General features: G+C 36.7%; 1 protein-coding gene across 1 annotated transcript in view; it reads left to right on the forward strand.

The window, feature by feature from the left end:
* The first annotated feature begins 281 nt into the window (after positions 1–281).
* Positions 282–18166, forward strand: part of LOC107731901 (zinc finger protein 638-like) — a 31384-nt gene continuing 13499 nt past the window's right edge. Inside the window, exons 1-2 of the mRNA XM_016543099.1 lie at positions 282–296; positions 452–651. Coding sequence (XP_016398585.1) covers positions 530–651 — 122 coding nt within the window. The 5' untranslated portion in view covers positions 282–296; positions 452–529. The remainder of the gene's footprint in view (positions 297–451; positions 652–18166) is intronic.

The raw sequence follows: 18166 nt of genomic DNA on the forward strand, positions 1-18166 counted from the left end.
GACACTCTTTGCAATCCCACCTTGTTTTGAGACTTTCCATTTTTTAAAGGGGTATTTGCAGCATATGAAAGTGTGTCATTTTTGTCAACAAGGCAATGCCAGCTTGATTTTATCAAATCATTTGTTGAAGAAAGAAAATTTTCTTCAATGTACGTCAAATGAAGATCTTCTAACTACAGCGCTCTGGTATCATCTATTGGACGTAGTCATTATTTTGGGACTTTCAGCACTTATTTATTACCCATTCACCAGGTCATTTTATCAACCCATACACAATACCTTGTTTGCACCACCAGGTAAGGATCAGCAACCAATCAATCATCCTAAGACTATCCACAACAACCAGCATCCCATCATGTGTTGATTTCTCATCAATTAGACACTTTTTCATCCTTCTGAAAGCATTTCAGTCTCTGTATTCCCGTGGGTTGGTTTATTTGTGGATTTTAAGGTCTCTTTGGGTCCCAGAGCAGGTGTGAGTGCTACAGGAGCACATTTGCCCTCCATTCAGCTTTTCTGGTGCGGAAGTATGATAAAGAACAATAAGAAACTAAATTCCCAAGATGGCTCAACAAATGCTATCACAAGTAACAATGTCAACAAACAGGCCAATAGCCTGGCTCTCTTCTCCCAACCAAATGCCCCAAATAGGTAAGTGGAGACTTGTTTTAAAACCAACCTATTATACTGATTTTAGATTAGTTGTGATTTACTTCATGGTGGGAGCTGATCCAGATTCAGCGTTTAAGCGTTACTTGTATCTGAAAATGTGTGGCTTGAAACGTTGGCTCTGAAACAAAGACAGACAAGAAATGTTATTTGTGTTTGTCTCCCCTCGTATGCTGTTTAATTCGCTAACCTGTCTGGATGTGAGATTTGTTGTGTTTTGTGTCCCGCTCATGTGCCTGTCTTGTCCTAAACCTTATGTTGACGATGAATCAATTGACTTTCCAGAAGTACAAGGTAGAAGAACAACTTTTCAAATGGGTTTCAGTGATTATTTCCCTACACTGCAAAAAAACATTACTTCTAAAAATCTTTAAAACAAGATAAATGTATTCAAAATATTATTGAGGCTTGTTTTCAGAGAATGTATTCTTAACACGATTTTCACTTGCTTTTGTAAGTATAAAAAGTTCAAGTTTTTTTTCCCAGCGCAATAGGACTAAATGTACTTCTGTTCAAGATACAGTCTATGAAAACAAGTCTTAATGTTTTATGGTGTTGCAAATTTGCTGGTGAAGGCATCTGTAATCTAGTCATGTCTGGTTTCATTCCTTTCGTGTGAGTCAGTATCCCCTGATAGCAATAGTCTAATTATATAATCCATGTTGTATTTATTTATAATGGTCCTTAGACCAACTAGCATGAAAAACAAGAAGCTCAAGGGGTTGGTTTTCGGCTGCCTGCAGGGACCAGCACCTGTTGTGTCTGCAGTTTATTATGCAAAGGAATGTCATTATCATGTATAAAATGATATCCCAACATGAGGTTAGACAAGCCTGTAATATAATACCAAAGTCAGCCTGGTAATTGTTTGAATATATCTGAAGTACAGTGTAGAAACTGTTACCTTAAGGATGATGAGAAAGATAAGAGTTTTTTTTTAAATAAATAGATATTTTGCCATGAAATTGGAAACATATTTAAGAAACCCCCCCTCTGTTCTTGCAAGCTTCATAGCTTTACATTTAGGGGCCTAGAATCATTCTCTAGATCACATGACTAGAGGATACTGTTGCTTACTTCATGTCATATTCCTCTCGTCACTCAGCCCAGATTAACACTGGTTCAGATAACATTAAACATACAGGATCTCCCACATTAAACTGAATGAAAGACACAGTCAAAACAAAACAAGAATCAACATCAATCTTTAAATAAATCTAGGTACTTTACATTTAATTCAAAGCAGTATTTGCTATTAGGACTACTTAAAAAGTACCATGATTATGGACTGATTGTTGCTTTGGTATGTTCCCCTCCATCCCCGGCTGAACTGGTTGATGTAACCCACTAATTCTGTGGATGAAAGGATTTTGTTGTTCTCTCTCCAATTCACATCCTTTTCTCCTCCCTTATTCTTCACGCTAACAATGGATCTTCCTCTGCTGTCTGGGGCAGTGACCATAAGTGCACTGCTCTAACACCAACTAACTCTGATCCTCTATGAGCAAATAAGGCTAACAAGGCTAAAATTTAATTACTAAAACAGATCATTTTCAGTTTGGGCTTAATTGTGTTTTTGACATTGTCTGTTGTCAGAGGAAAGGAATATAAAGGATTTAATACAAATTCACTCTACTGACAGCATTTGTGGTATTAAGTTGTATATGTTCTAAATGTATAAATATCTAAACATATTATACATTTATATAAAATGATTATATAACTAAATAAATAAATAGCATTTACACATATGGAGGGACAAGGCAATAAATAAAAAATAGACAGCTACAAGACAAACATTATGTGTTTGAGCATGATATAACCACATGAACTACATGAACAGGAATGTTGAAATGTGAACGACTCCATCCACAATCATATCATTAATGAATAACCAGCTCATCTTTGAGTTGGGCTTTTGACATTGACATTTGCACATAATGGTTGTGTGGGACTGTGGCGAGACTGTCTGGAGAAGCCCACAGTGTGTCCTCTGTGGTATTCTTGTAAATTCCAGCACCTCCATTACGCTCAGACTGATATGCCATTTCCATCCCAACACAGCTCAACTTTAATTTGTAATTTATTTGTTTTATTTTGAGCATTGTATTGATGAGCATTGTCCTCATCATCATCATCATCATTGCAGAAATATAATTATTAACCCCAACATTGTTAATCATTAATATCACTCTCAGTGTCATTGTGATCATCAAAAACTGCATTTTCATTATACTCGTCTTTAAATTCCAAACAAACAAATTTGGAATTTAAAGAAAATCATGGCACATTCACAAAGCACATGAGGCAAAGAACACAATGTCTTTCTGCTGTCTGTATAGATTACATTACTACAATGTGCTGCTTACTCCAAATAGACCCTTGAGCTGAAGGGCCAGCCATGTCAAGCAGCTGAATGCAAACTCAATAAAGCAGCTACACACAACGCATGATTGCACTCGTAAATTCAGCACATGGCAAAGGGTTATGACTTAAAAGATGGTGAGCTAAACCATGCTGAATGATGACCTTCACTGCATCAGTCAGCTGCTAGCTGACTATCAATTTAATGATGAAATGTAAGCGAAGGTATCTTCTAAAAGCAATTACGTGGACTGTTGCATTATAGAAGGTGACAATCTGCTGTCGCTTCCCTGACATCTGATCGAGTCCAGTGATATGGCCTGGAACATAAAGCTGTAATGATGAACCCACGGCTTGATGAAACTCTGAACGCAGTCTGAAACAGATTTATGACGCTGATTTGTTTGTTCTGGAAGTAGTCACAGCCACAGGCTTATGCCATTGATTGAACGTTGACAAAATAAATACCAGGAGATTATGGTTTCTTTTGCCCCTCCTCTACATTTGCTTAATTTCTTTGTATAATTCAAAATGGCATAAAATTGTCCAAATGACCCTATTGTGAACTAAATGGCCAAATCTGTGGACCTCACACATACAGTAAACTCAGACCTGTGTGGTGTCCAAAAACAATGCAAGCTTTTAAAACTGAAGATTTATGAGGCAGAAAAGCAGACTAACCTATAATTGTGTCATCTGAATTAGGTCTCAAAGCAACACTGGCTTTCATCAGGCTGCTAAAAAAGACAATATTTGAAGTGATTGCCATTTACAAACAAGATAAATCTTAATATCTATTTTAAAGCCAGTAAAATAGCAATTAAAATAATTTGTATACTACCGGTCAAAAGTTTGGAAAAATTAAGATATATAATGTTATTAAAAAGTATTTTATGGTCACCAAGGCTGCATTTATTTGATCACAAATACAGTAAGACATTTAAAATAACTGTTCTAATAATATATTATAAAAAGTTTTTTTTCCTGTGATGGCAAAGCGGAATTGTCAGCAGTCAAGACTACAGTCTTCAGTATCACATGATCCGTCAGAAATTCTTAATCATTCCAAAATTTGTCCTGTAGTGTGTTTCTATTGCTGTGTAATATTGCTTAGAATTCTGGAGGTTACCTGTAAGGAAAATCAGCTGACATGAAGTCCAACCGAAGATAAATACAGGAATGAAAGTCTGACCAGACTATTCTGAACACCTTGGCAAGATTTATTGACTGAATTAGACGTGTTAATCGTAGTCTCATGGCACTAGCTGTTATCATAAACTGAATACTAGAAAATTTAATGTGGTTCCTTTTCACCTTTCACACTGGACAGAGTGACATTACCTTGTCACAAGTAACAACAAGCTTGGGAAAAAAGTAACATTTTATCATACTAAAAATGAATTCACATACAGTATATACATCTATATGCTATATACCATAGAATCTGTGAATATGTTCTTAGCACATGCTGGCATGACCTCGACTCTTGGCCTTGGTTTAGTTGTAATGCCATAAGGACCATAGATAGGCAGTAGTGGATATCTATATCTGGGCCCCTTAACAAGATTTATGGGTTCCTCCTTCAGAAGGTTATATATGTTTTTGGATATGTTTTATGGGCATGCCTGGTCTACAGTGATTGTGTGTGTGCATGTCAAGAGCTTGTGGCCCTAACAGTAGCACAACTAGAAGTACACATGTTGTCTTATAGTACAGGCATAAAAATGGATATACAAGATGTACAACGAATTTAACATTTTTATTAGTAATGCAGCACTGGCCCAAAATGGTGAATGACAGTTCCATTAACTGTCCAGAAACTCTTGAACCCTGTGTAAGGTAATTCAGAGAAGCTATGCTGATTTTAAGGGTGTCAAACCTCAAGTGCAAATACAGGGTGTTCACAGCTTATCTATTGGACTGTCTTGCTTACTTACAGCAACTTTATATTACTTTGACTATTGTTAAAACGATTAACCTATAAAATATTAAATATATATTATTCAAGTCAAAAATAGTTTTTTTTTTTCTTGAGAGATTTTATACAAACCAAAGCCAGTAAAATAGCAATTAAAATAATTTGTATACTACCGGTCAAAAGTTTGGAAAAATTAAGATATATAATGTTATTAAAAAGTATTTTATGGTCACCAAGGCTGCATTTATTTGATCACAAATACAGTAAGACATTTAAAATAACTGTTCTAATAATATATTATAAAAAGTTTTTTTTCCTGTGATGGCAAAGCGGAATTGTCAGCAGTCAAGACTACAGTCTTCAGTATCACATGATCCGTCAGAAATTCTTAATCATTCCAAAATTTGTCCTGTAGTGTGTTTCTATTGCTGTGTAATATTGCTTAGAATTCTGGAGGTTACCTGTAAGGAAAATCAGCTGACATGAAGTCCAACCGAAGATAAATACAGGAATGAAAGTCTGACCAGACTATTCTGAACACCTTGGCAAGATTTATTGACTGAATTAGACGTGTTAATCGTAGTCTCATGGCACTAGCTGTTATCATAAACTGAATACTAGAAAATTTAATGTGGTTCCTTTTCACCTTTCACACTGGACAGAGTGACATTACCTTGTCACAAGTAACAACAAGCTTGGGAAAAAAGTAACATTTTATCATACTAAAAATGAATTCACATACAGTATATACATCTATATGCTATATACCATAGAATCTGTGAATATGTTCTTAGCACATGCTGGCATGACCTCGACTCTTGGCCTTGGTTTAGTTGTAATGCCATAAGGACCATAGATAGGCAGTAGTGGATATCTATATCTGGGCCCCTTAACAAGATTTATGGGTTCCTCCTTCAGAAGGTTATATATGTTTTTGGATATGTTTTATGGGCATGCCTGGTCTACAGTGATTGTGTGTGTGCATGTCAAGAGCTTGTGGCCCTAACAGTAGCACAACTAGAAGTACACATGTTGTCTTATAGTACAGGCATAAAAATGGATATACAAGATGTACAACGAATTTAACATTTTTATTAGTAATGCAGCACTGGCCCAAAATGGTGAATGACAGTTCCATTAACTGTCCAGAAACTCTTGAACCCTGTGTAAGGTAATTCAGAGAAGCTATGCTGATTTTAAGGGTGTCAAACCTCAAGTGCAAATACAGGGTGTTCACAGCTTATCTATTGGACTGTCTTGCTTACTTACAGCAACTTTATATTACTTTGACTATTGTTAAAACGATTAACCTATAAAATATTAAATATATATTATTCAAGTCAAAAATAGTTTTTTTTTTTCTTGAGAGATTTTATACAAACCATCATAGCTTGAAAATTGTAGTTTTACCAAACACATGAACCCGGAACAGGCTTTGGAAGAAAGGGAGTTAGATGAGGACAGCTGAAATGAGGAGCAAGCTGTTTTCAGTTACAGCAGAAAAGATGGTGAACATATCTGAGGACACTGTTACCACAAAACGCCTCGCCAGCACAATTCTGAAATCATGGGTGTGGGAGAAGGTTAAAGGGGACGTGTTTGCATGAGGGAGTGTAAGTGTTTATCTGTGTGTGTCTGTACTCTGAAATAGAAGGTGCCGAGGTGTTGAAAGAACTCATTTAAGATGGGGTGATGAGAACATATCCCACTTGAATTGAATATGGATACATTAACCAGCACGTTTGAGCTAACCAACAGATATCCATAAGAAATCATTCTGTGAGAGGATGTTCTTTCATACTGACAACTAAACCAATTCAATAACATAAATTTTACATTAATATAATCATTTTTTCCCCCTTTTTTTAAATTTTACATTAATATAACCATTTATTTGGATGGTGTGAGGGTGAGTAAATTTTCTTGACTGAAGCAAATGATTCATGATTCAAAAATCCATGTTTCAAGATCTTGTTGCACATCTTTGGGTTATCTATTCCGTTAAGTCAAGTCACCTTTATTTATATAGCGCTTTATACAATACAGATTGTGTCAAAGCAGCTTTACAGTAGGACAATAACAAACAGTCAATATTTCAGTTAAGGTCAGTTCATTGATGATTCAGTGATGTCATCATCCAGTTCAGATCTCTTCCAATATTGTCTATGCAATCAAGCCGACAATACTGCCAGAAATTAAGCATCGCCAACTAAGCAAGCCAAAGGCGACAGTGGCAAAGAACCATCGGTGATAGAAATGGAGAAACAAAACCTTGGGAGAAACAAGGCTCAGTCTCCTCTGGCCAGACAAAAACAGCATGGTGAGGTTTAATTCCAGGCTGCAACACAGGTCAGATTGTGCAGAGGACTTGTCTGGTTCCCCTGGTTTATTATTATTATTATTATTATTATTATAATGACAGTTCCATTAACTGTCCAGAAACTCTTGAACCCTGTGTAAGGTAATTCAGAGAAGCTATGCTGATTTTAAGGGTGTCAAACCTCAAGTGCAAATACAGGGTGTTCACAGCTTATCTATTGGACTGTCTTGCTTACTTACAGCAACTTTATATTACTTTGACTATTGTTAAAACGATTAACCTATAAAATATTAAATATATATTATTCAAGTCAAAAATAGTTTTTTTTTTTCTTGAGAGATTTTATACAAACCATCATAGCTTGAAAATTGTAGTTTTACCAAACACATGAACCCGGAACAGGCTTTGGAAGAAAGGGAGTTAGATGAGGACAGCTGAAATGAGGAGCAAGCTGTTTTCAGTTACAGCAGAAAAGATGGTGAACATATCTGAGGACACTGTTACCACAAAACGCCTCGCCAGCACAATTCTGAAATCATGGGTGTGGGAGAAGGTTAAAGGGGACGTGTTTGCATGAGGGAGTGTAAGTGTTTATCTGTGTGTGTCTGTACTCTGAAATAGAAGGTGCCGAGGTGTTGAAAGAACTCATTTAAGATGGGGTGATGAGAACATATCCCACTTGAATTGAATATGGATACATTAACCAGCACGTTTGAGCTAACCAACAGATATCCATAAGAAATCATTCTGTGAGAGGATGTTCTTTCATACTGACAACTAAACCAATTCAATAACATAAATTTTACATTAATATAATCATTTTTTCCCCCTTTTTTTAAATTTTACATTAATATAACCATTTATTTGGATGGTGTGAGGGTGAGTAAATTTTCTTGACTGAAGCAAATGATTCATGATTCAAAAATCCATGTTTCAAGATCTTGTTGCACATCTTTGGGTTATCTATTCCGTTAAGTCAAGTCACCTTTATTTATATAGCGCTTTATACAATACAGATTGTGTCAAAGCAGCTTTACAGTAGGACAATAACAAACAGTCAATATTTCAGTTAAGGTCAGTTCATTGATGATTCAGTGATGTCATCATCCAGTTCAGATCTCTTCCAATATTGTCTATGCAATCAAGCCGACAATACTGCCAGAAATTAAGCATCGCCAACTAAGCAAGCCAAAGGCGACAGTGGCAAAGAACCATCGGTGATAGAAATGGAGAAACAAAACCTTGGGAGAAACAAGGCTCAGTCTCCTCTGGCCAGACAAAAACAGCATGGTGAGGTTTAATTCCAGGCTGCAACACAGGTCAGATTGTGCAGAGGACTTGTCTGGTTCCCCTGGTTTATTATTATTATTATTATTATTATTATTATCTAATGCAGCCTAACAATCCTTTAACGGATTTGAATTATAGAAATGTGATAGTGTGTTATGTGTATGGCAGGTTAAAGAGATGGGTCTTTAGTCTAGATTTAAACTGACAGAGTGTGGCTGCCTCCCGAACAACATTCGGGAGGACTATATTGTAACAAGAGCTCGTTCAAATACTGGGGTGCTAAACCATTCAGGGCTTTATAAGTAATTAGCAAGATTTTAAAATGTATACAATGTTTAATAGGGAGCCAGTGCAGAGTTGACAGAGACGGGGTAATATGGTCGTACTTCCTGGTTCTAGTAAGAACTCTAGCTGCTGCATTTTGGACCAGCTGGAGTTTGTTTATTAAGCACGCAGAGCAACCACCAAATAAAGCATTACAATAATCTAACCTTGACGTCATGAATGCATGAATTAACGTTTCTGTATTTGACATTGAGTGCATAGGTCATAATTTATATATATATATTTTAAGATGGAAAAATTTGGTTTTACAGATGTTAGAAAGATGGTTTTCAAATGAAAGTTTGCTATCAAATAGCACACCTTAACTGTTGACGAAGAATTGACAGAGCAGGCATCAAGTGTTAGACAGTGTTCTAGGTTATTACATGAAGAGGTTTTTGGCCAATAATTAACACCTCTGTTTTTTTTCAGAATTTAATAGTAGGAAATTACTAGTCATCCAGTTTTTTTATATCAACTATGTATTCCATTAGTTTTGCGAATTGGTATGTATCGTCGGGCCACAAAGAAATATAGAGCTGAGTATCATCAGCATAACAGCATAACATATTAAAACCATCAGTGCACAATTTTCCACACCACAATCTGTCAAGCACATCTCACCAGCAAACATACACTCGTTCACATCCTTCTCTTCACTCTCTGAGGCAGAAATCTCCAAACTCATCCTTTCTAATCATCCAACTACTTGTCCGCTTGATCCTATTCCATCTCATCTCCTTCAAGCCATTTCTCCTGCAGTTGTACCTGCACTCACCCACATCATTAACACATCCCTCCACACTGGTGTTTTTGCCTCATTTAGACAGGCTCGTATAACCCCTCTACTTAAAGGCAGGGTATGTGATTTTTCAAAAACACTTTAGAAAACTGATTCGGGCCGAATAGCAAAACAAACTTGTAGCCAAAGAATTATGTGCCTTCTAGAAACTTGTGTTCTGTAAGTGAAAGTTGCTTTATTGTGCCATCCCAAAGAGGCACAAAATCACTTTCAGGGACTTTTAAATTAAATGTTCCCTCCTGGTGGAATGACCTGCCCAATCAATCCGAGCAGCTGAGTCCTTAACCATCTTCAAGAAACGACTAAAAACGCATTCTGTATTTGACCCTCTAACTCTAGCAATCTCTATTCTAATTCTATTCTTTAAAAAAAAAACTTGCCCCTTTTAGACTTGCACTCTCTATTAATTTTCTAACTGCTTGGTTTTCTTTAAAAAAAAAAACACTAGCTTCTCTAATCTTTTCGTATTCTATCTATTTGTTCTATTTATTATACAATTAACAAAAGCAAAAAAAAGCCTCTAACACTAGCTTGCTCTATTCTTTTCTATTCTAACTGATTTCTTTTTATTTATTACATAATTTAAAAAAAAACTTTGCTACGTGTACTGCGTTAAAGGGGTCATATGATGCGATTTCAATTTTTCCTTTCTCTTTGGAGTGTTACAAGCTCTTGGTGCATAAAGAAGATCTGTAAAGTTGCAAAGACTAAAGTCTCAAATCCAAAGAGATATTCTTTATAAAAGTTAAGAGTCAACCACGCCTACCTAAAACGGCTCATTCTAACACGCCCCCACATGTCTACGTCACGATGTGGGAAGATTTGCATAACACAGCCCAAATGTTCACGCAAAGAAAGAAGGCGTAACTTTTATTCTCGCTGTAATATTGTTGTTGCCGCCACCATGTCGTGAAGGCGCTGTGTGTTTCGTTGTGAAAGCGAAACTACTTTGTTTGGCCTTCCAAAAGAGGACGATATCCGCTTCGTCATGCCTGGAGCTGATCCGTGCTGGTCGCTGAGGAAATACATCAACTTCGCGCTGTGGATCGCCGGATCGGCTTTCACCGTGGACGAAGCGGAGTCCAGCCCGGGGTCGTCACATGTGGTTGCCCCAAGCCCGCCCGCCGCCGCTCACTCATGCCGGCCTCTGCTCACTCTAGCCCGCCCTGTGTGACGCTGTGTTTCGTTGTGAAAGCGTATACAGTATAAGTCATTATAATCCGTAATTATGTCCCCACTGGATGCAACAAATGCCTCGTTTATAATGGATTTGAATGTTTTTGTCTCGTCGCTCCGGCATTGTCCTCATTTGTAAGTCGCTTTGGATAAAAGCGTCTGCTAAATGACTAAATGTAAATGGAATGTAACAGTGAAAGCTAATACCATGTTTCCTGATGATATCTCCAAAGGGTAACATGTAAAGCGTGAAAATCAGCTGTCCTTGTACTGAGCCTTGTGGTACTCCATACTATACTTGTGATCGATATGATACCTCATTCACTTCTACGAATTGATGACGGTCAGATAAGTCAGATTTGAACCATGCCAATGCAATTCCACTAATTCCAACATAATTTTGTAGTCTACTCAAAATATTTTGTGGTCGATAATGTGAAAGGCAGCGTTAAGATTCAGTAGCACTAATAGAGAAATACAACCACAATCGGATGATAAGAGCAGGTCATTTGTAACTCTGATGAGAGCAGTCTCAGTACTATGATACGGTCTAAATCCTGACTGGAAATCCTCACAGATACCATTTCTCTCTAAAAAAGAACAAAGCTGAGAGGATACTGCCTTTTCTAGTATTTTTGACAGATTTGATTTGAGATCAGTCTGTAATTAACTAATTCTCTATGATCAGGTTGTGTTTTTTTAATGAGAGGCTTAATAACAGCCAGTTTTAAGGATTTTGGGACATATCCTAATGACATTGACGAATTAATAATATTCAGAAGAGGATCTATGACTTCTGGAAGCACCTCTTTTAGTAGCTTATATGGAATAGAGTCTAACATACATGTTGTTGGTTTTGATGATTTGACAAGTTTATACAATTCTTCCTCTCCTATAGCAGAGAATGAGATGAATTGTTTCTCAGGGGATCTATAGTGAACTGTCTGATGCAATACTGTAGGTGACGGCTACATGGTTAGAATTTTATCTCTAATAGTATCGATCTTGGAAGTAGAGAAGTTCATAAAGTCATTACTGCTGTGCTGTTGGGAAATGTCTGCACCTGTTTATGCTTTATTTTTTGTTAATTTAGCCACTTTATTTAATAAATGTTGGGGGTTGTGTTTGTTTTCCTCTAAAAGAGACAAAAAGTAAGCAGATCTAGCAGTTTTTAGAGCTTTTCTATAAGAAGAAGTACCTTCTCTCCATGCAATACGAAATACCTCTAGTTTTGTTTTCTTCCAGATGCGCTCCATTTTCCAGGCTGCTCTCTTTAAGGCGTGAGTGTGCTCGTTATACCACGGTGTGGGACTGTTTTCCTTAATCTTCTTTAAGCGTAAGGGAGCAACCGTATCTTTTGTGCTAGAAAAGAGAGAGCCCATAGATTCTGTTACAACATCAAGTTTTTCTGAGCTATTAGATTTGCTGAGGAATTGAGAAAAGTCAGGAAGATTATTTACAAAGCAGTCTTTTGTTGTAGAAGTGATGGTTCTAGCATATTTGTAACAAGGAGTTGAGTTTGCAGCTTTAGCTATATGGAGTATACATGAGACTAGATAATAATCCGAGATATCATCACTCTGGTGCAGATTTTTAACTCCATTAACATCAATTCCATGTGACAGTATTAAATCTAAAGTATGATTACGAAAAATGAGTAGGCTCTGACATGTGTTGTCTGACCCCAATAGAGTTCAGAATGTCTATAAATGCTGATACCAATGCATCATTTTCATTATCAACATCAATATATAAAATCACCAACAATTAAGACCTTATCTGCAGCCAGCACTAACTCAGATAGAAAATCAGCAAAGTCTTTGATAACGTTTGTATGGTGCCCTAGTGGTCTGTATAACAGTAGCCAATGCAAACGTCAGCGGGGATCTATCATTAAAAGTCTCTATGTGCTGAGAATTAACTGAATTCTCTAATGTGAGGCGGCTAGCAGGTGGTCAGTTTAGCCAGTCTGTCTACTTCCTGACCTGGGCCCCAGTTAGTCAAGTACAAACTCTAAGACTATGTGGCTCTAAGACTAAGCGACATACCAAAATCTGCTTTTCATATTAAAATGTATAATAATAACCTTCATAACAATACAGGCGGTACAATAGAAAGCCACATGATGAATCGGAATTTGTTGCAAGTGGCCTGTCCATATAAAACATAGCCAATAGTCACTTATAGACTGTGCACAGTGTCATACACACAAAGACAAACAGTGAAATTAACATTAATATTCTTAGACATACAGCCATGCAGCAATTTTTTATTTAAATAATAAATTAATATAATAAACAGATTGCACAATATATAATTTAAATGATTCTATGATCTGACACAGTAAACCTAGACGTCTGAAATAAGACCCAGCGGGTTACATGCAAACTGCAAATACTTGTAGCCTGAGCTCCATCTGCCATGAGGACATTATGTTATCATGTTATCGTGACCTTTTAAGAACTGAAGTTCTCCTTGGAGAGTCTGTCCTGTAGCGCTGAGTGGCAGGTATTCCCCCAACCCCTGGAGGCCATTTATTCTTGTTATATTTAATTAGTTATCTGTTCACGGGACCCCTCACTGTCCAGTCAGTCCTGACTGCCAGACAAGGACAAACGGCCAAACATGCCAGCTGCCAATAATGTAGCTACAGTATGTGCAAAGTTGTTCTTCTCAATAATGCTTGAAAGGGTAGGGATGAAAAGGGTGAACAGTTTATCTAAGTCTCACGCTCTTGCTTGAAGTGCAAATGACACCTTTCATCATGTCTCTTTTTCTTTCTGTCGCTCATGTCTGAGAGTTTGCAATGCGGCCAGCTCTCTCTCTCTCTGTGCCCAAACTGTTATTGATTGAAATTGGCCCCTGGTGCTTGAATGATTTTGGTCTGTCACTATGCTGGACTTGGACATAAACCAGGGCCAGTAAGAAAGATATGGAGAAGAAAAGGGGGACAAAGGAAAACTTAGATGAGCGATAGGATTAGAAGCAAGTGTGAAAGAAATATTCTCTTCTGTGTCTTTCACTGCAATTAACTGTTTAGTGCTGAGTCTCCCAAAAGCATTAGAAAGCTAAATAGATTGTAGAAAACATTGGTGTCACCGTGTCAATCACTTCTACAGTCCACTTATAATGTTTCTGGGAATCAGAGCCCAGACTCTTTCTCTTGGTTAACTGATCTCAAGTTCTGCCCAGTAGATTAGCATGTGGTCAAGCACAGTAAATACTCAGGGTGTGAGTTTGGGATTGCCAAACTGATGTAACAGACAGATAATTTGATTCATTTATGGCCATAATAATGACTTAATGAGCAAGCCATAACGGAGTAGCCTTACTAACCTACATTACTGTTGAATTCAAAAGTTTAAGAACGTAAATTTTTAAAGTCTCTTATGCTCACCACGGCAGCACTTATTTGATCTAAAATACAATTGTTGTGGCAATTTTCTATTTCCATAAATGTATGAGACAAAAGTCTTTAGAATATTTATTTTCTTGCAAGAAAAGTTCAACAGTCATACAGTCATCCAAGTTGACTGCAGAGTGCGACCCCGAATAACACTCTGACTCAGTATTTATATCCTAATCAAACCAGGATGCTTCTATCTCATCCAATCATAATACATATTCAACATATGTGTCCATTTAAGGTATCCAACTATGTCCCCTAGATGTGTTTCTTCTAAGCATTTAATGCAAATAATTTTCTAAGAATCTAGGTATAAAATAGCATTTCTCGTCTCACACTTGTCTTGCACATACAAGGTATTTGAATGAAAGTAACCCACTGTCTCTTAATTCCAAAAATATTTTGTTTAAAAAATGTTTAACTTTTAAATACTAAATACTTTGACTAATGTCTGAGTAATATTTTGACATACCCAAATTAATTAAGTGCAATAAGTTCCCTTTAAGAAATAGCAGTCATAATCAGATATGCTGAAGTTATTTGTCCTTTCCTTTTTTAAATCTTGTTTGATTACTTTTTCTTTTAAAAAACATTTGATGTGTGAAAGAAGGAGGTTTAGCTGCAGGTTCCTATTATGCAGAAATTTGAGACATTAGTTTGCCAACATCTCTGACCTTGTGTCGAGGATTAGATGACAATAACATCAACATGCAGCAATTCTGAACTTCAGCATATCTGATTATGACTGGTATTTCTTAAAGGGAACTTATTGCACTTAATTAATTTGGGTATGTCAAAATATTACTCAGACATTAGTCAAAGTATTTAGTATTTAAAAGTTACATTTTTTTTAAACAAAACATTTTTGGAATTAAGAGACAGTGGGTTACTTTCATTCATTCAAATACGTTTCATAAGTTCACAAAAGTATCTATAAGTTATATAAATTATATATAAGTATAATATAAATTTTACAGCGGAAATTTGTACTCAAGTAAAGTACAAACTCCACAAAACTAAGCCTAAATATAGCAATCAAGTACAATTATTAACTACTTACAGCTGCGTTGTTGTACACAAGGTGAACCATGAAGTCACGCAACATTACTTAAAATGCGCTAAAATATATAGATAAAAAAATATAGCTTCATTGAAGAATATGGGAAGTGAAATGTTTTTTTTTATTATTATTAAAGCTCAAAAACAGTATACAAACAGTAATACAAATATCAACAAATAAAAATAATAGACAATGACAACAAAATAAAAAATTGTTTAGACGTGATGTTTTGGTTTTAACCATAGACTGTAGGTTTTAACCACTAGTCTTTGCCTGAAAGAAGAGTCAGGTTCAAAAATGAAAACACTGCCATCTCCTGGTTATCCTTGAAGGAAAACGACCCCCTCTCTGCTGTTTACAAGAAACGGCGTAAAAATTCTGTTTTTCCTATTATGACAAAAGTGCGCCAGTCTCGCGAAATAATTCGTTTTTAAGTAATAGGTGAACGATTGAACGAGTTCCGTGTCACAAGAGGTCGGGTTTGATTCGTTTTCCTGACTCGTGATTCAGCTCTTCAATCATTTGATCACGCCTGAGACGCAAGCCGATCGTCCACAGAAAGCGGAGCGTTTTCCTCGTCGGATTTCCTCAGTAAGATTTTGCTATTAAAATACGAGGTATGTTATTGTAGTGCATCTCAACTGTGTTAGGAAACCTTTTAGTGTAAATGTGGTGATTTATTTGTAGAATAAAACTGTTTTCCTTTATAAAACGACGACGTCGACTGAGATCGGAGTAAACCATACACGGGGCGAAGCAGCAGAGCCAGAGGCCTGCATGTATCGGGTTGATTTCATGACCGATCTGCCCATCAGATCACTCCTATTGCGTGTTTCGTGTATTTAAACATTGCTTTCGTTTTGTATGAGGTACACTGGCCAAAAACATAACGTTAGCACCCCATACAGACTATAACGTTTCCATTAAAATGATCGACGCTCGATCTGGCGATATATGCGGTTTCGTAATGGAAGCGTTATAGATTGGTGTTTGGGTATAAAGCCTCATGATCGATTGGTCAACTGTTGTTCAGTCATGACAAACATGTTTTTTTTTTAAGTTGTATACACGATATTGCATGATTTATGCCCTTCATTTGCAGTACACGTGCTTTAATTTTGTCAAGAGGGGAACTGAAGCAGATGTTTGGGTTAAAATATAATCTCGTGTTTTTGTGTCGTTCTTCTTAACGACCGGAAGATAACGTTATCTCCGTTTAGTGTCCGGTGGTTGACATTTAATACAGGCTTAGGCCTGCTATCAGAATTGGCTGCTGTGTGAGGCGGTCTATTGCTGTTCAGTGGACATGTTTTGTTCAGTCACTGGATGGCGGCCTCACGTCTGAGTTTCGTTTTCCAGTAAATGTTCCCATTAAAACACTTCCTGCGGGATAATGACAGAAAGTGTAATCCAAAACCCAGTGGTTTCAGATGGATGTTTGATGATGCAATTTTGCATACGTTCTATAAAATTCTGATATATCTGTTAAATTCAAATATGCTATATTTAAATTTTGTATATGCATGTTTTGAATTAATCAGTTAAAGGAATTCTAAAGTCAAAATCAAAATTGACCTCATTTGCTTAACCCTCTACATTGCGAGTAAATCACTCGCATATGCGATTAAATCTTCACTCTGGGCGACTTAATGATGTCTAATATTAGCCAGTGGCTAATAAATTCTCAGATTTTACTCGCCAGTGTGTAAGTTGGAGGCTAAGTATAAGTTTAGCACAGATATATTTTCACTCGCCGAACACTGACTGAGCGCTTTCACTCTCCCATCAAGCGATCTGTGCTGTTTTTCAGTTCATCTGAATGGATGTGCAACGCACCAGTGTTGCCAACTGCTTTCAATCGAAAGTAGCTAAAACTGGTAGCTAAATGTCACTACATAACATCATAATGGCAAATTCACTGATCTATATAAAGGTGAACGTAGATCAGTGGGCAAGATGAGAACTTGGATAAGGTTTGTCCAAGAAGTTGCTATATTTGTCCCTAAACTTTTGAAAAAAGTCACAAAGGGGGCGGGGAAGTCGCTAAATCTAGCTACAAAGTAGCTAAATTGGCAACACTGCAACGCACCTGTATTTGACGTACCGTAAACTCTAGTGTGAAGGCGCATGACTTGCCGTCGCTTTGTTTCACACACACGCAGAGAGAGAGAGAGAATTGACGCGCTACATGTAAACGATATTCTTTGTTGTATTTTCCTGTCAAAATAACAGTGTTCCTTTGGAATTCTAAAGCTTTAAAGAACTGGCGCTTTCTCCGGTAGTGGGTGGAACTAATGCGCAACCGGCAATCTCATTGGCTGGCGCTCTGCTATTATCGTCCCTGTTTTGATTTCAGCAAATCAGTTCGAGCAAACCCACACAACTTGATTAATATTCATGAATCCAGCAGCTTATTAATCCTTAGTGCGTTTTATATTGTTCTTATTAGTAGAATTGGTATCATTATTATCTTTTCAGTATTTTTGTTCGTTTTTTCCGCAATTTTTTTTTACAGAAACACTGAATGACCAAAAAAGCACCACCACCAGTCCGAAGTTCAGTTAAAATGACTAATATGCATTCAAACATGGTTATCAAGTTTTAATTCTAATTACTAAAGTTCTATCATTAAATAATATTGATTATCATATTATAATGCTTGACTGACTGATGTTAAGAGTGTACTTTCAGATATTTATAAAACTGTGCCATTTCACAAACAAATATATATTTGTATATACAAATATAAAGCAAGCCATAGGAAGGCCCAGTGTCAGCCATGAATGAGCCAAATAAAGCAGAACTGGCCCAAATCTGGGCCACATTGATTTTAATTC

The sequence above is a fragment of the Sinocyclocheilus rhinocerous genome, unplaced genomic scaffold (genome assembly GCF_001515625.1).
Source record: "Sinocyclocheilus rhinocerous isolate Xijiao unplaced genomic scaffold, SAMN03320098_v1.1 scaffold1841, whole genome shotgun sequence".
Lineage (NCBI taxonomy): Eukaryota > Metazoa > Chordata > Actinopteri > Cypriniformes > Cyprinidae > Sinocyclocheilus > Sinocyclocheilus rhinocerous.